This window comes from Hyalella azteca, unplaced genomic scaffold, assembly GCF_000764305.2.
Source record: "Hyalella azteca isolate HAZT.00-mixed unplaced genomic scaffold, Hazt_2.0.2 contig12293, whole genome shotgun sequence".
Lineage (NCBI taxonomy): Eukaryota > Metazoa > Arthropoda > Malacostraca > Amphipoda > Hyalellidae > Hyalella > Hyalella azteca.
Window position 1 is genome coordinate 170,192 of NW_025942253.1, and position 21,328 is coordinate 191,519.

General features: G+C 40.1%; 1 protein-coding gene across 2 annotated transcripts in view; it reads left to right on the forward strand.

Annotated features, from left to right (window-relative positions):
* LOC108680384 (microtubule-associated serine/threonine-protein kinase 2-like) overlaps nucleotides 1-17,470 on the forward strand; it is a 57,333-nt gene extending 39,863 nt beyond the window's left edge. Inside the window, exons 9-22 of one of the 2 annotated variants that reach the window (XM_018169193.2) lie at nucleotides 239-570; nucleotides 1,222-1,445; nucleotides 1,918-2,130; nucleotides 2,442-2,563; nucleotides 3,234-3,464; nucleotides 4,019-4,733; nucleotides 5,183-5,289; nucleotides 5,755-5,953; nucleotides 6,471-6,931; nucleotides 7,141-7,427; nucleotides 7,928-8,108; nucleotides 8,740-8,891; nucleotides 11,336-11,401; nucleotides 12,832-17,470. In XM_018169193.2, the coding sequence (XP_018024682.1) occupies nucleotides 239-570; nucleotides 1,222-1,445; nucleotides 1,918-2,130; nucleotides 2,442-2,563; nucleotides 3,234-3,464; nucleotides 4,019-4,733; nucleotides 5,183-5,289; nucleotides 5,755-5,953; nucleotides 6,471-6,931; nucleotides 7,141-7,427; nucleotides 7,928-8,108; nucleotides 8,740-8,891; nucleotides 11,336-11,401; nucleotides 12,832-14,070 (4,529 nt within the window). In that variant the 3' untranslated portion in view covers nucleotides 14,071-17,470. The remainder of the gene's footprint in view (nucleotides 1-238; nucleotides 571-1,221; nucleotides 1,446-1,917; nucleotides 2,131-2,441; nucleotides 2,564-3,233; nucleotides 3,465-4,018; nucleotides 4,734-5,182; nucleotides 5,290-5,754; nucleotides 5,954-6,470; nucleotides 6,932-7,140; nucleotides 7,428-7,927; nucleotides 8,109-8,739; nucleotides 8,892-11,335; nucleotides 11,402-12,831) is intronic. The other variant, XM_018169194.2, reaches the window with a different exon arrangement.
* Nucleotides 17,471-21,328: the final 3,858 nt, after the last annotated feature.

Consider the following 21,328-nt stretch of genomic DNA (forward strand, 5'->3'; position numbering starts at 1 on the left):
TGGGCATTAGCAGTAAGGACTACTTTTTAGATTTTTTATTTGCTGAAATAGAAACGGAAAAGAAGAAATTGGTTGCAAAAATCGTGAAGTCGTAAGTCGTTAAATCGTAACATCTGGTCGTAAAATCAAATTTTTTTGTTGTCCCTCCTAACCCCCAAGCTTTTAGCCACCACTGAGACCCTGTTTCAGCTTGTAATTGTTTGCATGAATCGCGTTCAGTAGTTCCTCTATCATACAGAACTGAGCAACGAGCTGGCGGGCGGGGAGGAGTGTGAGGACAAGGCGTGTTACACACCAGGCACTCCTACAGGAGATAAGACAAGCCCCGAGAAAAGTGGCGCGGGTAGCGGGGTGTTCACTAGCACCCCTACACATGGGGGAGGTACTCGCAACGCTGCTGCCTCACAGCGACCTACTGCCTTCATAAACCCCAAGGATGAAGACTTCGAGTGGATTAAGTTGATATCAAACGGCGCGTATGGGGCCGTTCATCTTGTGCGTAGTCGTGAAACAAAGGAACGATACGCAATGAAGAAGATCGCCAAGCAGAACTTATTACTCAGGAATCAGGTTAGATAGTCAATATTTATCCGATATTGATTAGAAATAACTTACCAGCAAAATTTATATTGGGCCAATTTGTCGATTTAAACTTCGCAAACATCAAATTATGGTGACAAATGTTGTGGTCTTGTTATTTCATCAGCCGTCGTCTCCGTAGTTTTTACTAATGTGTGTCATTTCACATTTCACATTTGAATAATTTCTTAGGAAAATTTGGCATATAGTATCGCCAAATAATGAAATACACGCGTTCCGTCTCGCTCAACTAAAGCTTTGCATCACACGCCACAATATACATAAAGACCGCCACTTATATCAAATTTATATACCTTATGATATCATTCTCTCAGATTCACCGCAATTCTAGCATGGTTAATTCGTTTATTTTCATTGATTCCATCATAGATTCAACATTAACAGTATAAAATATATCTGGGCTTGTGACGCGCAGGTGGAGCAAGTGTTCAACGAGCGCGACATCATTCATTCGTTTATTTTCGTTGATTCCATCATAGATTCAACATTAACAGTATAAAATATATGCGCAGGTGGAGCAAGTGTTCAACGAGCCCGCGTCATTAATTCGTTTATTTTCGATGATTCCATCATAGATTCAACATTAACAGTATAAACTATATCTGCTCTTGTGACGCGCAGGTGGAACAAGTGTTCAACGAGCGCGACATCATGAGCTTCACGGACAACCCGTTCGTGGTGTCTATGATTTGCAGCTTCGAGACTAAACGGCACTTGTGTCTCGTTATGGAGTACGTGGAGGGTGGAGACTGTGCCTCGCTCCTTAAGTCCATAGGGCCGCTCTCCCTCGACATCTCGCGCTTCTACTTCGCCGAGACCGTCCTTGCTGTTGAGTATTTACACAGGTGTGTGGCTCGTAATATTTTATTGATATTCTTTTCACAGAATGTATGATTTTTCTAGTTTTTAGCGCATTTTCTCATTTATTGAAAAAAGGCGCTATTGTGCTCGTCATGTCCGTCCGTCTGTCCGTCCGTGACCACGTTTTCGTCGACGAGGAAATGCGCTCTCTGTCACTCACTGCAGTGAGTACCGAGTTATATTTTTCTAACCATTTATTGACCTGACAGAAAACGACGGGAATTATTTAATTTAATTTTTGTTCTAGATAGTGAGCTTTTAGGCTTCATAATGTGTTAGTCTATGAGCCTTTGAACGACAAATTGATCTTTCTATAATGTAGTCATAAAAATACTGTCCTCTTTGATCTCCTTACTGACCAGCTATACTTTTTAGAATCATCTCGTGTGAAAATTTAGGCACCATCACTCATCGAATTATTCTTTAATTGCCCCTTCAATTTTTTGTTTTTCACAGTTATGGAATTGTTCACCGGGATCTCAAACCGGACAACTTGCTGATCACAGCGCTAGGCCACATCAAACTCACTGACTTCGGCCTCAGCAAGATGGGGCTCATGTCCCTTGCCACGAATCTCTACGAGAATTACTTGGAGATGGAGACCAAGCAGTTCTCAGACAAACAGGTCTTCGGCACTCCTGAGTACATCGCCCCGGAAGTCATTCTTAGGTCCGTATTTTCTCGAATCATTTTTTCTACTAACAAAGTCTGGTTGAATTGTTATGCGGCTACATTGCGTGTTAGAAATTTTTCTATAACTATTATTATGGAATAATTTGAAATGCTTAGGAAGAATTTAAGTATATATTATTAAAGTTTCGGAATAATTCATAAATGCTCAGGGAGATAAATTTATTTTCTGTATTCGTTGATGCACGAATTACGTGACCATCGTAAGAAGACATTCAGCAATAGCTCTTATGAAGCGCTGAAGGCGTATCAAGATGGCCTCAAAATATGATAGTAATTTTGTTTTTCAGACAAGGCTATGGCAAGCCTGTGGATTGGTGGGCTATGGGCGTTATTCTGTATGAATTCCTGGTTGGCTGCGTTCCATTTTTCGGGGAAACTCCTGAAGAACTCTTCGCTCACACTGTTAATGGTGAGTCATCTCAGCTCTGCTAATGGACTATTCCTTTTAATTACTTATTGTGAGTGGTAGACTAATTCTATTTTCAGGAAGAATAAAAATACTGTGAAGTATGGAGATTGATGATGAAAAGAAATTCATTAAATCTTACCGCCAATTATTCTGGTAGAATTTTTTGCTTCACATGTATTTAGTTCAATAGAGTGGCCGTGTTAAATGCATTCAATGTAAATTTCTTTTATTTATTTCCTTTCTGTCGCCCAAATATTTCAATCGAGTGAAAAATTCGTTCTATTCTCATTGTTAGATGACATTGAGTGGCCGCTTCTTTTATTTCTTTTCTCTTTGTCGCCTAAATATTTCAATCGAATTAAAAATTTCGTTATATTCTCATTTGTTAGATGACATTGAGTGGCCGCTTCTTTTATTTATTTCCTCTGTGTCGCTCAAATATTTCAATCGAGTAAAAGTTTCGTTGTTTTCTTATTTGTTAGATGACATCGAGTGGCCTCTTCTTTTATTTCTTTTTTCTGTGTCGCCCAAATATTTCAATCGAGTTAAAAGTTTCGTTGTACTCTCATTTGTTAGATGACATCGAGCGGCCTCTTCTTTTATTTCTTTTTTCTGTGTCGCCCAAATATTTCAATCGAGTTAAAAGTTTCGTTGTATTCTCATTTGTTAGATGACATCGAGTGGCCGGAAGAGAGTGACTGGCCCGTGGACGACACAGCAAAGGACCTGATCACGGCGCTACTCACGCACAACCCCCTGGACAGACTGGGCACCGTAGGAGGCGCCGCTGAAATAAAAGAACATCCTTTCTTCCAGCCCATCGACTGGAACCAAATCCTCAGACAGAAGGCCGAGTTTGTGCCGCATCTCATGGATGATGATGATACCAGCTACTTCGATCGTGAGTGCTTATAGGACGGTTCCTGAACTTAGACCTGGATACCTATATTCCTATTAGGCCGGGATACCGATATTCCTATTAGGCCTAGATACCGATATTCCTATTGGGCCTGGATACCTATATTCCTATCAGGTCTAGATACCTATATTCTTTTTAGGTCTAGATACCTATATTCCTATTACGCCTAGATACCTATATTCCTATTAGGTCTAGCTACCTATATTCCTTTTAGGCCTAGATACCTATATTCCTATTACGCCTAGATACCTATATTCCTATTGGGCCTAGATACCGATATTCCTATTTTGATTGATGACATGAAATTTGGGACCGAATTTGTGCTCGTAATGAATAACTAAAATACCAGCAAATGCAGTGTTAAGGTTAACCAGAATGTATTCGTTCTATTTCTTAACGGAGAAACTGAAATAATGAATTTGAGTTTGAAAAATAAATTCTAACAATGTAAACCTAAGCTTATGACATTATTTTGTTTCTACTGTCAGTATTCTGACGTTAAATACCCGTTAATAATTACTTGATTGCCTGTGCAGCTCGCTTGGACCGCTACAACCACGAGGTGGACGAAGACAGCGAGGAAGGCCTGGACTTTGAGAGCCTCAACTCCTCCGGACAATTTTCGTTCGCTGCTTTTTCGTCGGCCTCTCCTCGTTACTCCCGCGGCAGCAGCTTTAACAACGCCGCCGTTAGTGCAGGTGGTGGCGTATTCCAGCCCATTCCGCTTCACCGGCGCAGTTTTGGTGGACAAACATTGGCAGAAATGGAAGCTGGTGATCGGGAAAAGACGCTCAAGTGTGGCCTCAACATAAGTAATCGCTCTAACATGTCCCGGGAAGACTCCGGCCATAGCGATCAGAGTGAAAGCTCGCGGTCAACGCTAGATTCATCGACGAATACGCCTGATAAGGAAAAGCCACATTCGGCTCCTAATTTAGCTAAACTCGCTGACCTGAGGCGGCCTGATTTAGATGATCAAAAGGCTGATTCAGGATCTGATGGCTTGAGGTCTTCAGAGGAAAAAGAAATCGTGGCTTTGACTTCAAGAAATCGGTCGCCAGCAAGCAGCGGGTGTCTTGATGGTCCGGAATCTGGGTGTCGGCGGAAGGAGAGGGTGGAGCATGGATCTTTTGATACAGAAAAGAAGAGAGCGCGGAAAACCCCAATCGTTCCTCCCAAAAATACACCTGAAAGCCCTGCGAGATTTGGAATCTCTAATGATCATCGTTCTATGCCATCACTTTGTGACCTGTAAGAGACTTGTTAAATGTTTGGCCCTTCATGTTATGACTTTAGATTGTGTTCACTGTTGTTTAAAGGCATCGAAATTCTCATTGTAATTAATATTTCTTGTCATTGTTGTTCGTCAAGTTTATTATTTAGTTTACCTTGTGCTTTTATTATTTCTATTTAGTTATTTTTTTACTTGCATTGAAATACAAACCCGCAAGTTTATTATATTGTGCTTTTATTATTTCTATTTAATTTTTTAAATACAAATCCTCAACTTTATTAATTTATGCCTTTATTATTTTTTTTTTCGTTTTTTAATACAAATCCTAAAGTTTATTATCTTGTGCTCTTATTATTTCTATTTAATTTTTTAAATACAAATCCTCAAGTTTATTATTTTATGCTCTTATTATTTCTATTTAGTTTATTTTTTTCAGCGCAAATGCTGGAGTTTATTGTTATTGCAGTGACGTAAGCAGCGGAAGCACGAGCCTCGTCTCCAAGGACTACTCCTCCGTGCCGTCCCTGCCTGCGCTGCCGCGAGCTCTACGACCCGCCGCTGCTTCCAACATCGGTACGTCATCGTGGTGACAATATCTGCGTGTTTCATAGTAGATATTAGGGGCCATACTTTCAAAACTCGCTAAGTGAACGTAAGTACCTACGCTCTATTTTCTTGTCTATGATTGGTGGATTTTGCTTGAAAGCCCGTCAATGATTGGCTGATGAACTTACGATCTCTTAACTTTTTTTTGAAAGTATAGGCCCAGGTCTGTTATTACACTTTTCATGATATTTACCTGATGTGAACTGCTCTTTATTCTTTTTATGTGAAAAATCTACAGCTCAATTTTATTCTTACATTTTTTTCGTTTGCCTTACCGTCTCTGGAGATGAATCCCAGCCAATACTAAAATACTTTTTAGGAAGGTTTCAGCACGTTTTATGCTACTTGCGCATTATTTCCATCACCAGAGGATTAATATAATGTTGATTGTAATACTGAAGGATATTAAATATGCTATTTGCATTTGCGCAGGTGCGACGAACACGCCCGAGTCGTCGCAGACGGAGAGCGAGGACGTGTCGCCGCTGGTGCAGCGCCGGCGCAAGGCACATGCCGGCCACCAGACACGTGACGGCGGCGCTGCGCCGGCGCTGCTGCTGCCGCGCTTCTCGGTGTCTGGGGAGGACCACTGGGACTCCTGGACGCCTGTAGCGCCCACTACGAGCGCCAAGTGAGTCTTGGGCTTTGGGGGCTTTGGGCAAGTGAGTCTTGGGCTTTGATATCCTCAAAGAAATATTCTTTGAGGATATCAAAGGAAAGTGCGTCAAGGCAGGATGGAACTAAGTAAAGTTCATGTGGCTAATAGTTAACAATTTTAAAGATTGCATTACTTTGAGGGAGGGACTCGCGGATATCATAATAAAGTGCGTCAGGGCAGGGCTGAACTAAGTAAAGCTAATGTAACTAATAGTTCACAATTTTAAAGATTGCATAACAACAAGAATTACAATTCTCTTGTTTAATTTTTTGTTCATTGTAAACTTTGACTTGAATATTCAGGACGATTTTAAAATGAACATGTAGAGTGTTGAGTTCTCATGTGAAGTATAATCAATGTTTTGTTATTGATGGTAAATACAAGTATAATCAATGCTGTGTTATTAATGATAAATACAAGTATAATCAATGCTGTGTTATTGATGGTAAATACAAGTATAATCAATGCTGTGTTATCAATGCTACTACAGCGGCGACAGCAGCACGGGCACACAAAGCAGCGGCGGCAGCACCTGCAGCATCACCGCTGCTGGGCGCGAGTTGTCACCAGTTGCTGAACGCATCCCGCGCTCTCATCCCTCTCAACAAACTGATAATGTTTTCACCAGCAAGACGTTGTCATCTTTTGCCAAGGTCCCTACAGCTTTAGCAAAGTCTATGAGCACGCCTGCTGTGGTGCCTCCGTGTTCTCCTAGCTTTTCTTCTAAAACTTTCGCTGAAAGAAAATCAAGCATTGTTAAGACACAGCCAAGTCCCCCCAAGGGCATCAACTCAGCGCCAAGTCTCAGTCTCCTGGCCAACTCCAGCAAGCGTCTCGTGTGTCCCAGAGTGAGCGTCCCTGCGGTGCCGTCCCCGACCTCCACGAGACCGCGCACGCGCACTGTCATCAAAAGCTCTTCGGCTTCTGGACTTGCGCTCATCATACCACCTAGTGAGACTTCCGTCTTCATGAAATGCTACCACACTCTTTGAATATAATTACTATTGAGACCTCATTCTCATTTTATTTATTTGTTTCTAGTTTATGTCAATATTTTTATGGTTGGCGTGGAAATTCGATATTCGTTATTCTGAACCTCCTATATGATAGCGGTAGAAATAATAATTCATTCATTAATATCCTGCCTACTTGCCCAGTAGCACCAAGCTCGTGGTGTTCTCCAGAAGACCTGGGCGGGCTGCCCTTGCATCACTATCATCCCCACTATCAGCTACTGAACCACCCCAATGCCATCCAATCCCCTGGGGGCTCGAGCACGGCCTCCTCCCGTGACGCCTCCCCTTCACGGGAGATCTCCCCGCTCGTCAACTCCCTGAAGCCTCCCATCATCCTGCGCCGCGGACCTCAAGGCTTCGGCTTCACCGTGCAAGCCATCAAAGTCTACATCGGCGAGACCGACTTCTACACCGTCCACCATCTTGTCAAGGTACATCTTAACTAACACGAACTTATTTCATCGTGTAGATTACAGCATATAGATGCCTCAATCTCATCCTTCTAAGCTTGTATCAATCACATCAACAGTCTTTTCTATCCATACAATAACGGCATAATTATAATTATCGCCTAAAGCCTACCTCGTATTCCTATTCCTATTAAGTGTACAAACTACATTGCCTTTATTTGCTGATCGTAATCGTACAAATCACGGTAATGGTGGCAATTCTATTAATTCTATTCAAGGCTAATTATTCAATTCTATTCAAGGACAATTAATGGTGGCAATTCTAATCCTTGATCTTAAGTGCGGCTCGAAAAAGGCAAATTCTTCCGCAGCAGCAACGTTCCGAGGCGATGCAAATGACTGTCAGTTCGACTGCAGTACGTCGGTCCATTGTCTTTATTTCAACGTAGATATATCATCTTTACAATTTCTACGGCACTACAGTTGATGACTTTGATCTAAACAAAAGTTTATCTTACCAGGACGTTGATCAGAAGAGCCCTGCGTTCGAGGCCGGACTGCGACCGAACGACCTGATCACGCACATCAACGGGGAGGCGATCCACGGTTACTTCCACACACGCGTCCTGCAGCTGCTGCTGCAGTGCAAGGAACACGTGTCGTTGAGGGCCACGCCGCTCTCACAGACCTCCATCAAGTCTGGTTAGTGGGTCTTCACTTCAGACCTCTCATGCAATACTATTAGTTCTATCGTAGCCAGCCTTTCACAGACTTCCATCAAGTCTGGTTAGTGGGTCTTCACTTCACACCTCTCATGCAATACTAATAGTTCTATCGCAGCCAGCGCTCTCACAGACTTCCATCAAGTCTGGTTAGTGGGTCTTCACTTCAGACCTCTCATGCAATACTATTAGTTCGATCGCAACCAATGCCATTACAGACCTCCATCAAGTCTGGTTAGTGGGTCTCTACTTCAGACCTCTCATGCAATACTATTAGTTCTATCGTAGCCAGCGCTCTCACAGACCTCCATCAAGTCTGGTTAGTGGGTCTCTACTTCACACCTCTTATGCGATACTATTAGTTCTATCGTAGCTATTGCTATTACAGTGAAAAATCATGCAAATTTACTCTGTCTTCCTGAATCAATTTGTCACCGTGCAGCTTGATAGTTCATTTTTGAAAATCCATTTGATTACTTTCTTAGAATCTTAAAGATATATATTTAATATATGAATTTTAAAAATATTGTTTATTGTCTTAATTATTATTTATTTTCTTATTTGACTTGTTATGATCTATATTCTGATTGACACACTTACACGCATGGCAGGGGAGAAGCGCAACCCTCAAGCGGCCAAGTTGTTCAAGCGGCACTCGAAGCAGCGGCGCCCCAAGAAGGAGGCGAGCGACAAGCGCCGTAAGCCCTCCTCCCTCATCAGGAAGATCTCCAGCAAACGCGCCTCTGCTGTCGACCTCAATGCTGTAAGTTACTATGGCAGTGTTTTATTAATGATAAATACAGGATAACTCATTGATGTTCACATTAACGCGACACGACCCACTTGAAACTTTAAGTTGCTCCTCTTCTTTGTAATGACGCTGTGGTTATCAACGCTGTAAGTTAGTATGTTAGTGTATTATTAATGGTAAATACAAAATAACTCTTTGATGTTCACATTAGCGCGACACGACTCACTTGAAACTTTAAGTTGCTCCTGTTCTTTGTGTTGACTCTGTGGTTATCGACAGTAATATTTACAGCCGAAATTGTTAACAAGAGAATGCGGTGTTTCCTCCGAAGAGTGTTTAGTCCTTATAGTTCACGGCTCAGTAGGATTTGAATCCATGGTATTTCCAACCTGCCGTTATTCTTACGGAAACGTTCATGTGTTTCTAAGAAATTAGATGAAAATTCAGGTTTTAATACTTACTTGACTTAGCGATGGAGTTATTGTTGTTATTTGCTAATTTGCCCTGCTGCTACATCACAGTTATTCAAAGTCATTCAATGATTCGATATGCAATAAATTAGAACTGGGAGTTGTTGTTTGCTGCCAACCAAGTGTTTCAATTAAACTGAGGATGATTGCTCCTGCACGATAAGTTGCACTCTCTCTTGGATAATTAACTGCATGTACTCATCTCAGTTCATATTGCATCACTTCAGGGGTTAGATTCATTTTTTCTTCACCTCCGACTCGCTTTTTAGGACCATTTCGATGCGTCAATATTACCTAATAATCCATTTTGGCTCATTTCTCGGCAAGATGTATAAATTTTATTATAGAATATAGAGGAATAATCTGGTTTCTAACTTTGTTGGTTTTCTAATAATTGTTGGTTTCTAACTTGTGTTTTCATTTTTCACGCGTTCTTCATCGTTGAGTATATAATCTATAAACCATTTGATCCCTATCATATGGTTTATATATCGTCTAGCATTTCTCACTAGCACAAAGTTGAATTTATCTCAAATTTGAAATTTCATTCACTTGATGTCGAAATCAGCTAACCGTCTACCGCCTGACATGAGTAACCAGAGCTATATTGTCACAAGCCTACTTCCCAAAAAGGATACGTTGCTAGTGAACGCAAAATGACTTGCACTGATGGTTGCCGCCACGTACGACAACTTTAAAATGTTCTACGTTGCGTACAAACGTTCTCAATTTGCTACACTCAATAGTTTACGTATAATATGCCGCCACGTACGGCAACTTTAAAATGTTCTCTGTTGCGTACAAACGTTCTCAATTTGCTACACTCAATAGTTTATGTATAATTTAAGTTAAAAGTTCTGTTCCCGGCGAGTGACATACGGCGGTAGAGGGTTAACCCGATCATCTTATTAATTGTTCACTACTGGTTTTCCTGCAGCTGTGGATGGCTTTCTCTGTTGTTCAATTCCTTCGCACATCTATCCTTCAATATCGCCACAAACCTTGGACACCTTGCGTTCATGTCTCAAGACTTGAAAAACTTATAACAAATTTTCAATATCGTTAATGAAGAAAATTAACACACTTTATTGCAAAGAAATAGGTTCATATGAAAGTTATTAGTTTTCATTCATTAAATTAAAAATATTTTTAACATTTTGTGGCCACTGTAACACTCGCAGAAATCGTCTGCCCATCACTGCGTGTTTTAATTCCGAAACTCAGTTCAGCAAATCTCTCATTGTCAGCTTGGTTTGGAATAATTTGAAATCATATCATATTGTGGAAGAACCCATACAATGTTCCACATCGTATATTAACAATGTTATAATTTTATCGAGTTGCTTATCAAGTACCCCAGTTAACATTCATTCATGTGCACGATTTGTAACAGTTAATCAAACTGATATTTATATATAACTCGTACATCTTTCTCAGCCTCATTCATAACTTTTAACCTCGTTCGTAATTCTATTCAAACCTAATTTTAATTATTTCCTTAAAGCCCTTAACATTAAGAAAATGCCCTTAATGAACTTGAGTGCTCCGTTTTGTAGGATGTGTTTACTAATCATGATTTTCTTTTTGTGTTTTTTTTTCAATAACTCACTCCAAAAAAACTTACAAATTGTACAAAAAAATATTCCTTCTTTTCCTTTGCCTGTAATTTTTTTTTTAATAGTTTGCTTGGAACTCTATGACGTTTCTACAGAATTTCAGTTCATCTCAGTAACTAAAAAGAATTTCAGCTCATCTCACTAACTTTAATCATTCTCAGACCCAAAAGCACCTCTCAATATTTTTGATTAATTTTTTAACTTACTTCTCGGACCCAAAAGCACCTCTCAGTCTCTATACTTATGATTAATTTTTTAACTTACTTACTATCACTTTTATTTATCTCATTTTTGTTTCCTACGTTTCCACATGTCCATGTGAGCCCGATGAATTTCTCACAAGGTTTTTCGTTATTCTTCACCCTTACAGTCCAGCGGACCTCACTCGGCTCCAGTTAGAGCTGCTGATTTTGTCCCGCACTTTGCACAGTCTTTGGTATGCCTTAGCTCATTATTGTGCTCATTCTATGTTTGACTTACATCCTCATTTTTATTTATAATATCGGCTTCTATTAATCAATGAGGCTGTCATATCACTAACCAAGCTTTTTGGTTCTGCTCAACACTACAAACGCTTGATGTCGGCCGCTGCTGCCCGTCACTCAGAGTAATCATTGAGTCGTTTGGTCTAATGCGTGTTGACATTCACCTGTGATCGTATCTTCTCATGAGCTTCAACTACATTCATCATCATACATTTGCTTTGCATTCATCACAGTCATCCATCAGTTGACGCTTTGCTCGTTGGCATCACGCAACGTAAAAGTCAGATTAATTATTGAATCGTCCTTGTGATTTAGAAATGAACGCTTGCGCTTCTGTTATGATGAAGATTCAATCTTAAAGATTCACTTCGTGCAGTTCTGAGATCACATCACAAGCGTTCTCTCTAAATCTATCAATGGTACAATAAGTATGTTTGTTTTTTTCTTCCTTTGTGAAAATTTGGAACGATCTCTTACAATTGAATTAAAATAATTACCGAGTTATACCACTTGAGCGATGTGATAAAAATATAGCCAAAATTCTTGAGTGGTGTGTAGTTTCGTAATGGTCATCATATTACATCACGCCTCTGTGCGGTTACTGCTGATCATTGTTTTTATATTTTAGTAGCTTTTACTATTATTACAAAATTGTACCTTGTCTCCACGCCTGTGGCTCTAGTGAAGCTTTATTCAGCGAAATTCATATACACTCGTTATCTTCTGCCACCTGCTGTCATTTATGAAACTTGCGGAAATCGAACCGTACGATTTGCAATAATCGTTTTTTGCAAATATTATCGATAGTAACTTGTTAGTATGTGATCTTAGACCATTAATAGTTTAGCAATCAACTAGTTTCAAACGAATCACTTGAGATATGATCAAATAGACGAACTGGCTGCTTTGGTTAGGTCGAATCCGCTTTTTCTAGACCAATTCTTGCCTGCTTGGCAATCGAGTCATTAGGCTGTCTTTTCCCTTAGTGTGCCAGAAACGTATTTTTAAACTTTATCGTAGTTTTTTCTATAGCATCGCGCAATTTTTAATAGAAAGATTTGTACTTATTTTATACAAGCGACTGTTGTATAAAGTATTATTTTCTTGATTAGGTTTGGCTTGTATAAAAATACAATCGGTCATTATAGGCAATGGATGGAAATTGATATATATAAAATAGTTAATGTATGCAATCTATCATGTTCTTTATAAAATAAATTTAATATTGAATTGTGCTGAGCTAGCTCCGAGCTCGGTTTGGAAATACTGCAGATAAATCATAATAGCTGCTTATAAATACTTTTATCGAAACAAATTCAAGTTGATTCATTTTTCATTTAATTTGCCTCATTATACTTATTTGATTTTGTGACTTGCGCAGTTCGGAACGAGCGGCTTGAGCTCTCCGGTGGTGTTAACGCCCAGCAAGAGCTTTACGTCGCTAAGTCGGACGATCTCAGCAGGAGACACCGCCGGAGTGGCCTCCCCTACACGCTGCAAGTCCCCTCATCTCTCCTCCCCAGCAATACTGGCCATTAATCCTGAACCATCGAATTCATCTGCATCTTCTTCTCCTTCGTCGTCGGTGCCCAATTCCCCGGCGTCCTCGTCTACATTACATCAAAGACCGTCTTCTTTGCACGTCATTAACCACAAAGTTCCAAATGTTAAGAACTTCCGGTCTCCCAATAGGAGAAAATCAGTTGGCCATGTTCCCGTGTCTCCGTTAGCGCGAACGCCATCTCCTTCCCCCATGCCTTCTTCCCCTACCCGCTCCCCTTCCCCACACGTGCCTCTGCACCATCACCACCCACATCACCACCATCACCACCATCATTATCATCATTGCCCTGGGTCATCTAACACCACCCAGACGTACTCACCGGGCTCATCTCTGACCCCGGGCAAAAAGTGCATCAATAGACCTAAAAGCGCAGAGCCTGGGTCTCCTCTTCTGAGACGTGCCCTCTCACCGGATCGTTTACATCCTAGATCTGCCGAGATCAAAACGACACCCACCATCAGTCCTCTTGCGACGCCACCTAAGACTGCAACATCTACGCCACCTCGTCTCACTATAAGCTCGAGTACCGTGACCGCAGGGATTGAGTCCAATTCCTCCCCTAGTGGAGGAATAAGGTCCCCTATCCCTACGATGCTGACACAAAGGTTCAGTCCTGCGTGCACCTTGGAAGAAGCGCCCGAAGAGCTCGACTCTCCCGACAGATCGACGTCGCCAAGCGTTCCTGCTCCACCAGGAGTGAACGTGTCTTTGCCTAGCGCTACTGCAGCTCAGGGCTCACACACGACCAGCGTAGAAATCCACCCTCCTATTTCCAATGTCATCGAAAATAAATCTCTATGCGCCCTTGTTGCTGAACAAAGCAACTTTGTTGGCAGTGCAAGCAGTCACAGTAGCTCATTCAGCAGCAATAACAGCAGTACGAGCTGCAGCGACTCCACTGGAGAAAGCAATGTTAGTCCAAAACAAGCAAGCGGTGATACCAGGGAAGAAGGAGTACAAGAAGAGGCAGAGAGTGACGAAGAACACAACTCAGACTGCAAGAGAACCGCGCAAGAAAAAAGAGAACTTTTCAAAGCTCTTAAAGATCCCGCCTAATTTGGTTATTGTATGGTTCCATGACGCTATAGCTCCTGCAAAACCGACATACTTCAATTCTATCAATATATTAAACCGATCTAGCTATTTTTGAGACTGGTTTACTGGATCATACTAATTTATAATTCGTTATTGTTTATAAATGTGTCGGTGAGATGCCTGCCTTTTCAATTACGCTTAAGTAAACCTACGTTTATTGAGAATCATAGAGAATGCATTGAATGCCGGCGTAGCAGTCAAAGCCTGAATAGGGATGCTGTACCGCATTAAGTTTCCATCCATGAATGAAGAAAATTTAGAAGAATCGGCGTTACGTGTCGTATATTATACGTGGCAAACGCGGTTCAATGGATGACTCAAGGTTGTGCGTTGCGAGTAAAACCTCTTGTGCTCTGTTGACTCATACAGCCACATGAGGAAATTTCGCTTTGATATATGAATGTTGCTTCTAGATTTTCTTGTCTTGATAATTATTTTCAAGAAATAAGTTCTACCTTGTTTCTGTTTTCTAGTTCATGTTCTATGTTTGTGTCTATCTTATTGATGGTAGCGTTAGTTTGTTCTCTTGTGGTGAGTGTGTCGTCGAATGAGAGCTCTGTGCTCTACAGTCTACACTTGTTTTTTTTTTACTGCGCCCCACTTATTGCCTTGAGTGGTAGCTCTCTCGTATGTGTACTAAATTCCAGCAGCCGAATATCTCACAGCTGAGTCTCGGAGTAGCATTATTCTACTCATGTAATATCTTCTTCTTTTGTCCACTTTCTGAGGACTTTGTTCTTCACCACTCGTCTCACGTCCAGACGGGACCCTGTAGTATCAATGCCAAACTCTGCGTACTGTAAGAACCAAATTCTCAGGACAAAAATAATTCTCATAGGCAGCAGTAGTTCTCACATACAAATGTTTATCAATCGGTTGATTGAATTTACATTAACAGTTGTTGAAATTTTTCTTTAATTTTTAGGGGATATTGAGTATGTTGGCATCAATGAACGTGTTTCATGATTTGCACACTTGGTTCACGAGCTATTATGTGTGTGGGAGAGTCTCCCAATTTGTGATACCGACCATGACTTGCATTTCATGTATTTATGCGTGAGAAATAATTAAATTGCTCTCATGTTAGTTTAGTAGATAAGGATTTCACTCAGTAGTCTGTGTAAGGACAGTCTTTGTGCGTTGCTTATTAATTGTTCTAGTGCTACGTTAACTTATCGGACCATCTTAATCCTACTAGGGAAGTAACTCGACTTAGTCCTGTTGATTGCTCCAAATATTCTGACACTTGCGTGCTGTAGTTTTCAAATAATTAGAATATTGTTGAAGCATTTACTGGTATCGGCCATTTACAGTTCGCTCTCAAAGGTTTGCCGTTTAAATTTTTATAGTGAATTGCCTCAATTTCACCCTTGCTACCGTATTCAATGTTATCTGACCTCAGATAATCTGCTAGGCAAATTTATTTACGGCTTATTGATCAGTGCTGAGCACCTTCTTGAAGCCCGTTCATGGAATTAGTCTGTGTTCATTATAATGCTTGTTAAAGAACTGTTCGAAGCTTAACCCTTCTCTATGAACCATACTTTTGTAATCCCTTGTCTCTAGTAATATATCGCAAGTTGTGTCAAGTTCACAGCCGACAGTTGCTTGTGTATCTCCCTCCAATCATTCCGGTTCGTCTTCTCTAAATCATCATCACCTTGTGTCAAGAATTTTCTTGTGACGAGCTTCGAAGCTGAGGCTTGCGGACCGTGTTTGTACATATAGAGAAATTAGATATTTTTCTGGTGATTCATGTCTATATAGACTTACCTGTACATAGATATTTTGTAAATAGTATATATAAGAAATGTTGATATATGTTATTATTGTATAACGTGTACAATCCTGACGGTGCTTTGTCGTCTCCTGACTCCTACGGCCAACGTCTACTAATGATGCCAAGATATTCACGAAACACCCCTTGCATTTCGTGCACATATTGAGCTCTAATTTTATTCATGAAACTGTAAGTGTCTTGACCTATATTATTCATACCAGCATAATTCTCCTACTATTATTACTACTAATCCTTCTATTGCTGTCCGCTATTTTCTCGTCAATATTGTTGGAATCATGTTTATCGATTCGAATCGTCACATTCAAATGTCATTAGGGTTTATTATTTTTTCTTTCTTGTCAATTTTTATATGCTGTTTTCATTTAGACCACCATGTTATTTCCTTCTGCTAAATATGACTGCTTTTCATTTCTCTTTTAATTAGTTCTTTCATGTCCCCATGAAGCAAACCTTTTTTATTTATTTGTACTTTTTGGATAAAGTATAACGCAACGGCCGCCTCAGCCATTTTCTTTCGTAAGTCCAGATATTCTATTTTCTAATTCCAATTTTATTGTAATTATTATATTATCCGTGAAATCCTCGGTTAAATTGGAACTCTGGCCGTGCTGTAATTTCCCTCTGCTATAACGTAGAGTTAATCTATTATCTCTGTCTAGAATGATTACTTTGTTCTCAGTCAATACAATACAAGAAAAATAGATCTTTATGCACCATTTGCTTTGAGTCAACATCCTGTTCGTGACCAGCGGTTAAAAAAACTTCTTCATTTATTGCTTCTCGCGTGGCAGAGTAGTTTAACTTGCATGCATTTTGCTAATACATTCTCGTTGCCTTCTGGTTTGGCGAGATTTATGCTTCAATAAAAATTCATCATTTTAGCGACTTGCAAATTATCTTTGCCGTGTGCAAGTCATCAGTGTAACTTTGAAGCCGCTAGAGAACAATAAAGTTCTCCAGGAACTCTCTCACTTGTCGCTAAGCTCGCGTGTTTCGTTAAATGTATTGCGCCATTGTTGAACTCGTGTGATGATGTATGTACTAGACCACAGGACGATGATAGATGCTATCTGCTGACGCTTGTGCTGCCCATACTGACGCGTTCCTGTTCTTGATGATATTCCTTGTTTGTACCGTTTAGGGGATTGTGCTGTAAATGGTGAAACAACTTCAATATGTGAACTGTTGCACTCGAGTAAACATTATAATTGACTACGTATGATAGTTATGCTCATCCATTAATATAAATTGTGATAATACTCAATGTGTTTGAATGCAACTAAGCTTTCTTCAATTACCATTTGCTTATGCCTACATGGTATCGTTAAATTGAAAACTTGTCCCCATCACTGTGAATAATCGAGATCTGGAAATATATTTTATTCTCGCTTGCCACTGACGTAAAGCTTATTTGAGGCAGGCGTGCTCAGTCAAGTTGCAAGCGTTACGCTCTTAAGAACTATAGTATAATAGAATAAATTTTGGTTACGTGCCAATCGGAAATTTATTTGGTTGTCTTCGATTAATGACCGCTGTTAAAATATTAATGTTGATTGTGTCCATATTTTTTTTCTATCCTTCTTAGCTATATAGTTCAATTTACTATAACTTTCTCTTAATTTAACAGTTAGGTGCCGTAATCGCAAAAATCAATTGGCTGTGTTTTATCTGAAAGAATTAGTTACGTCATTAGGCACATTGCCCTCAAAATGGAAACTTTCTCCGCCAATTCCGTGTGAGTTGTAGTGGAAGGTTAGGCCCATTCGTACAAGAGCTTATATTGGTCGTCGTTTGCGGCTAAATTTTTCTTAATCCATTAGGTATTCCAATTTACTATTTTATGTTCATTTTGCTCACTTAAGTAATATAATTTTTAACGATCGTTTCTTACAAAAATTTTCATTGCTTTTAATCATAGACAAATAGATAACATTTTGGTGTGAAAGTAGACAGTTTCGAACAACTCATATCTGTCAACTTACAACTCATATTCCCTATTACTGAGACTTTGCTATGGCACGAGAAAACTATGTAATTCCGGAAGCTCAAAACTTAGAATATATTTTCTCCCACCGATTTGCGTTAGCTGGAAAGTAACTATTTACCAGTTGACTCTTGCCATAGGAAAAAATGTGAACAAATTAGTTACAAATTTTGAAGCTCACCCAAGTCTTTGTTCCCCGTTTAGTACGTACATGATCACGAGCGGAGACAAATCGTGGTTACTGAGTTCTTTGACAAATCGGCATCAATTGTATTGGTTGAACCTGGCTGAAAAAGTATTTTCGCACTTGAAACTCCTGTCACGGGATAAGTATGCATTTTCAGAAGAAACAGATTCATTCCATTGAAATTTGTTTCTTTGGCAGCATATTGCCAAGCCTTCCAAGTTACTGAACGCCATCAAGTTGCAGAATACGCTTGTAACATGGTGTAGATCTCAATCAAGGACATTATAAATCTAGAAACAAGATCCACTTGCGATAAATTATTTTGCGATTCGGATAGAAAATAAGGACTAAAAAGGACTTCGTTCGGCCAGAAATTACCTATCCAGTAAATACTTGTCCGGGCCCAGTGGAAGAGGGTGCGCAGCCGTAGACCAGCAAATTAATGCTCAAATCAGGCCTGGAGTTAATAACAACCATCTAAATGCTATAGATATTGTCATCCTGGCACCTAAGCAGCTGTAGTCAATTGACCTATCTCACCACACGAACTTTAAACCAACACTGCTTCAGCACACAAGTTGCTACTCCACATAGTTAACGGTCAATACGTTGTTCTCCAATGCTTTATAACCCATNGAAGGGAATTTTTCTGAACAACATCATGGAGGAACCTAGACTGCGTCCTTGGCTCTGTTTGAAGTCTCGAAGACTGGAGTGCGCAGCTGCCCGACTAAGAATAGGACATGCTGGTGTCAGAAGCCACCTCCATAGGTTCAACATGAGCGACTCCGATCAATGCATCACCTGCAGCACAACAGATACAATTGAGCACTTCCTATTGCAATGTCAACGTCATGTACAGCCCAGACAAGAACTGGAGACTAATTTAAGATTTTTAAATGTACCATTTAATATACGTGACCTCCTGGGGGGAGGGAATTATAACAGTGATGTACAACGTAAGATCTTTCAGTTTCTGACCACATTTATTCTGAAGTCAGGTAGACTGAGTGAACTTTAACTAGGTTAAATCATAAAAACTAAACTGAACTGTAAATACAGCTATTTTCAACTAGGTTAAATTGTAAAACTAAACTGAATTGTAAATACAGCTGATATATTTAGATAGCCTATTTTATCATATTTGTAATTCATTCTTCTAGTTTGATATGAAAAGTAGTTGGATCCTGTCTGAGCAGCGGCTCTTGCTTGTGGATGTTTTCTTGTACCATGTTTGCCCTGTTTTCCACAGTTTGCATCCTGAGCCACTGTATCCACTGACCTACTATAAACAAGAATTCAGTGGTTACCTACTCAGAAGAATTTAAACACAATACAGGCTCTCAGGCCCAACAGCCATCCTCAAGGTCGACCTGTGGCTTTAAGTCTACCCAGTGTAGACACCCCGAAAAGAAGAAGAAGAAGACCTAACACGTATTCGGTCAGAGTGTCAGTCTGATTCTGACAGCCCAAGATAGTGTATACGTCATGGACTCTCCGTTTTCTAGCACCAATAATTTTTTTGGGGGAATAAAAACTTTTTCTAATAGTTGTTTTCCTTGCCGGTGCTTAATGGCATTTCAGTTGGCAGTTGCCAAGTCAGTGACTGGCTGATTGCTCATTTTTATTACTGAAACCAAGGCAAGGGCTAAGCCTTAGCTTAGCCCTTGCCTAGTTGCCTTGGCTTCCGTAATAAAAGATGATAGGTATATGAAATTATGCCTTGGCTTCAGTAATAATTACGGTTAGCCTTAGCCGTTGAGGCTAACCGTAACACTTAAAAGCTCAGCGCCTTCAGCTTTTAAGTGTGACCTGCACCTGAGACCCGTTGATGATGAAGAACATTATGAGGTCCATGGCTAGTATGGAATATATCTACTTGGCGAGCCGCGACTGAATTTTTCGAGCCGTGGTTTTATGGATTTGCCAGCCGTGATTCTATTTCACCACCCATTTTACGGTATTACGTCTGTTCCTCCACATACTGCTCGTGCGTGGCAGCGCGACATAGAATTGATGGCCGGGATTGCGCGAACACGTGCGCAAAGAGAATCAATTTTCATTACATTGCGCCAACTGTGCACAGCAATAGCTTAAAAAAGTGAAAATGCGCGGGAAAATTCACCGAAAACATACATCATCCTGAGTGTGGAGTGTGGTAATTGGTATGAGGTGTGGGTATTTATTTTTTATTAAAAACATTCTATCTTATGTTGAGAACACCAAGGTTTTTTTCTTATAAATATTAGAAAGATCTCACTCTTATACCTAGGCTGCTGGGCAAAATAATAATAAACAATAAAGTTAGGTATACAGGCTGAGCCATACTGCCATAGTGTCAAACCAATGATTTTTTAGAATCAATTCATTTTTAATTTGCTCATTTACCCAAGATTTAAGTCAATATCTTTTGTACCATAAAATGGGTTAACTTAGACCACTTTTTTTCTTCAAAATGATGCCAATTTTTTACTAGATACCTAAGTTAAATTTAAATTGAAACGTGCAAAATACAGGTCTATACTCTAGCTTTACTTACCATAAATTGCTGACTCCTGCCTCACATAGTTTTGATGTAATTTCAAAAAAAGTGATAGTCTTTGTTACCCGAGCTCCTGGGGTTTCTTTGACCGGGTGGTAAAATCAATTTTATTTTTTGGTAAAATAACTCCAGGTTGTGGTGCATTGTATTAGAACTCTTTTAGTTACGTATGCAAAAGACAAATTTTAGGAAAGTGTCATAGTTTGCAAATGGGAGGCGCCGCCCCCCAATGTGCGAAATGTAACCACCTAATGGCAGATGTGACGGGGTAACATTGACCGGTTTGGAAATTAAGTTAAAATTACAATATATAAGACTCTGTAGAGTCTGAAACATAAAGAAAAAAACATTGATAGGTGTATCAAACATAAAATATGTTATATAGGTACCTATGATAATTTTAACTTAATTTACAAGCCGGTCAATGTTACCCCATCACAGCTTCCATTAGGTGGTCAAAGTTCCCCCATTGGGGAGCGGCGCCCCCCATTTGCAAACTATGACACTTTCCTAAAATTTGTCTTTTGCATATGTAACTAGAAGAGTTCTACTACAAATCAGAGCTGGGCAGCGCTACTTGGAAATGTAGCGGCGCTACCGCTACCGCGACATGCTCTAAATGTAGTGGGCGCTGCCGCTACCGCTACACCAACTAGATTGTAACGGGCGCTACCGCTACAGTAAAATGTAGCGCGCTACATTAGC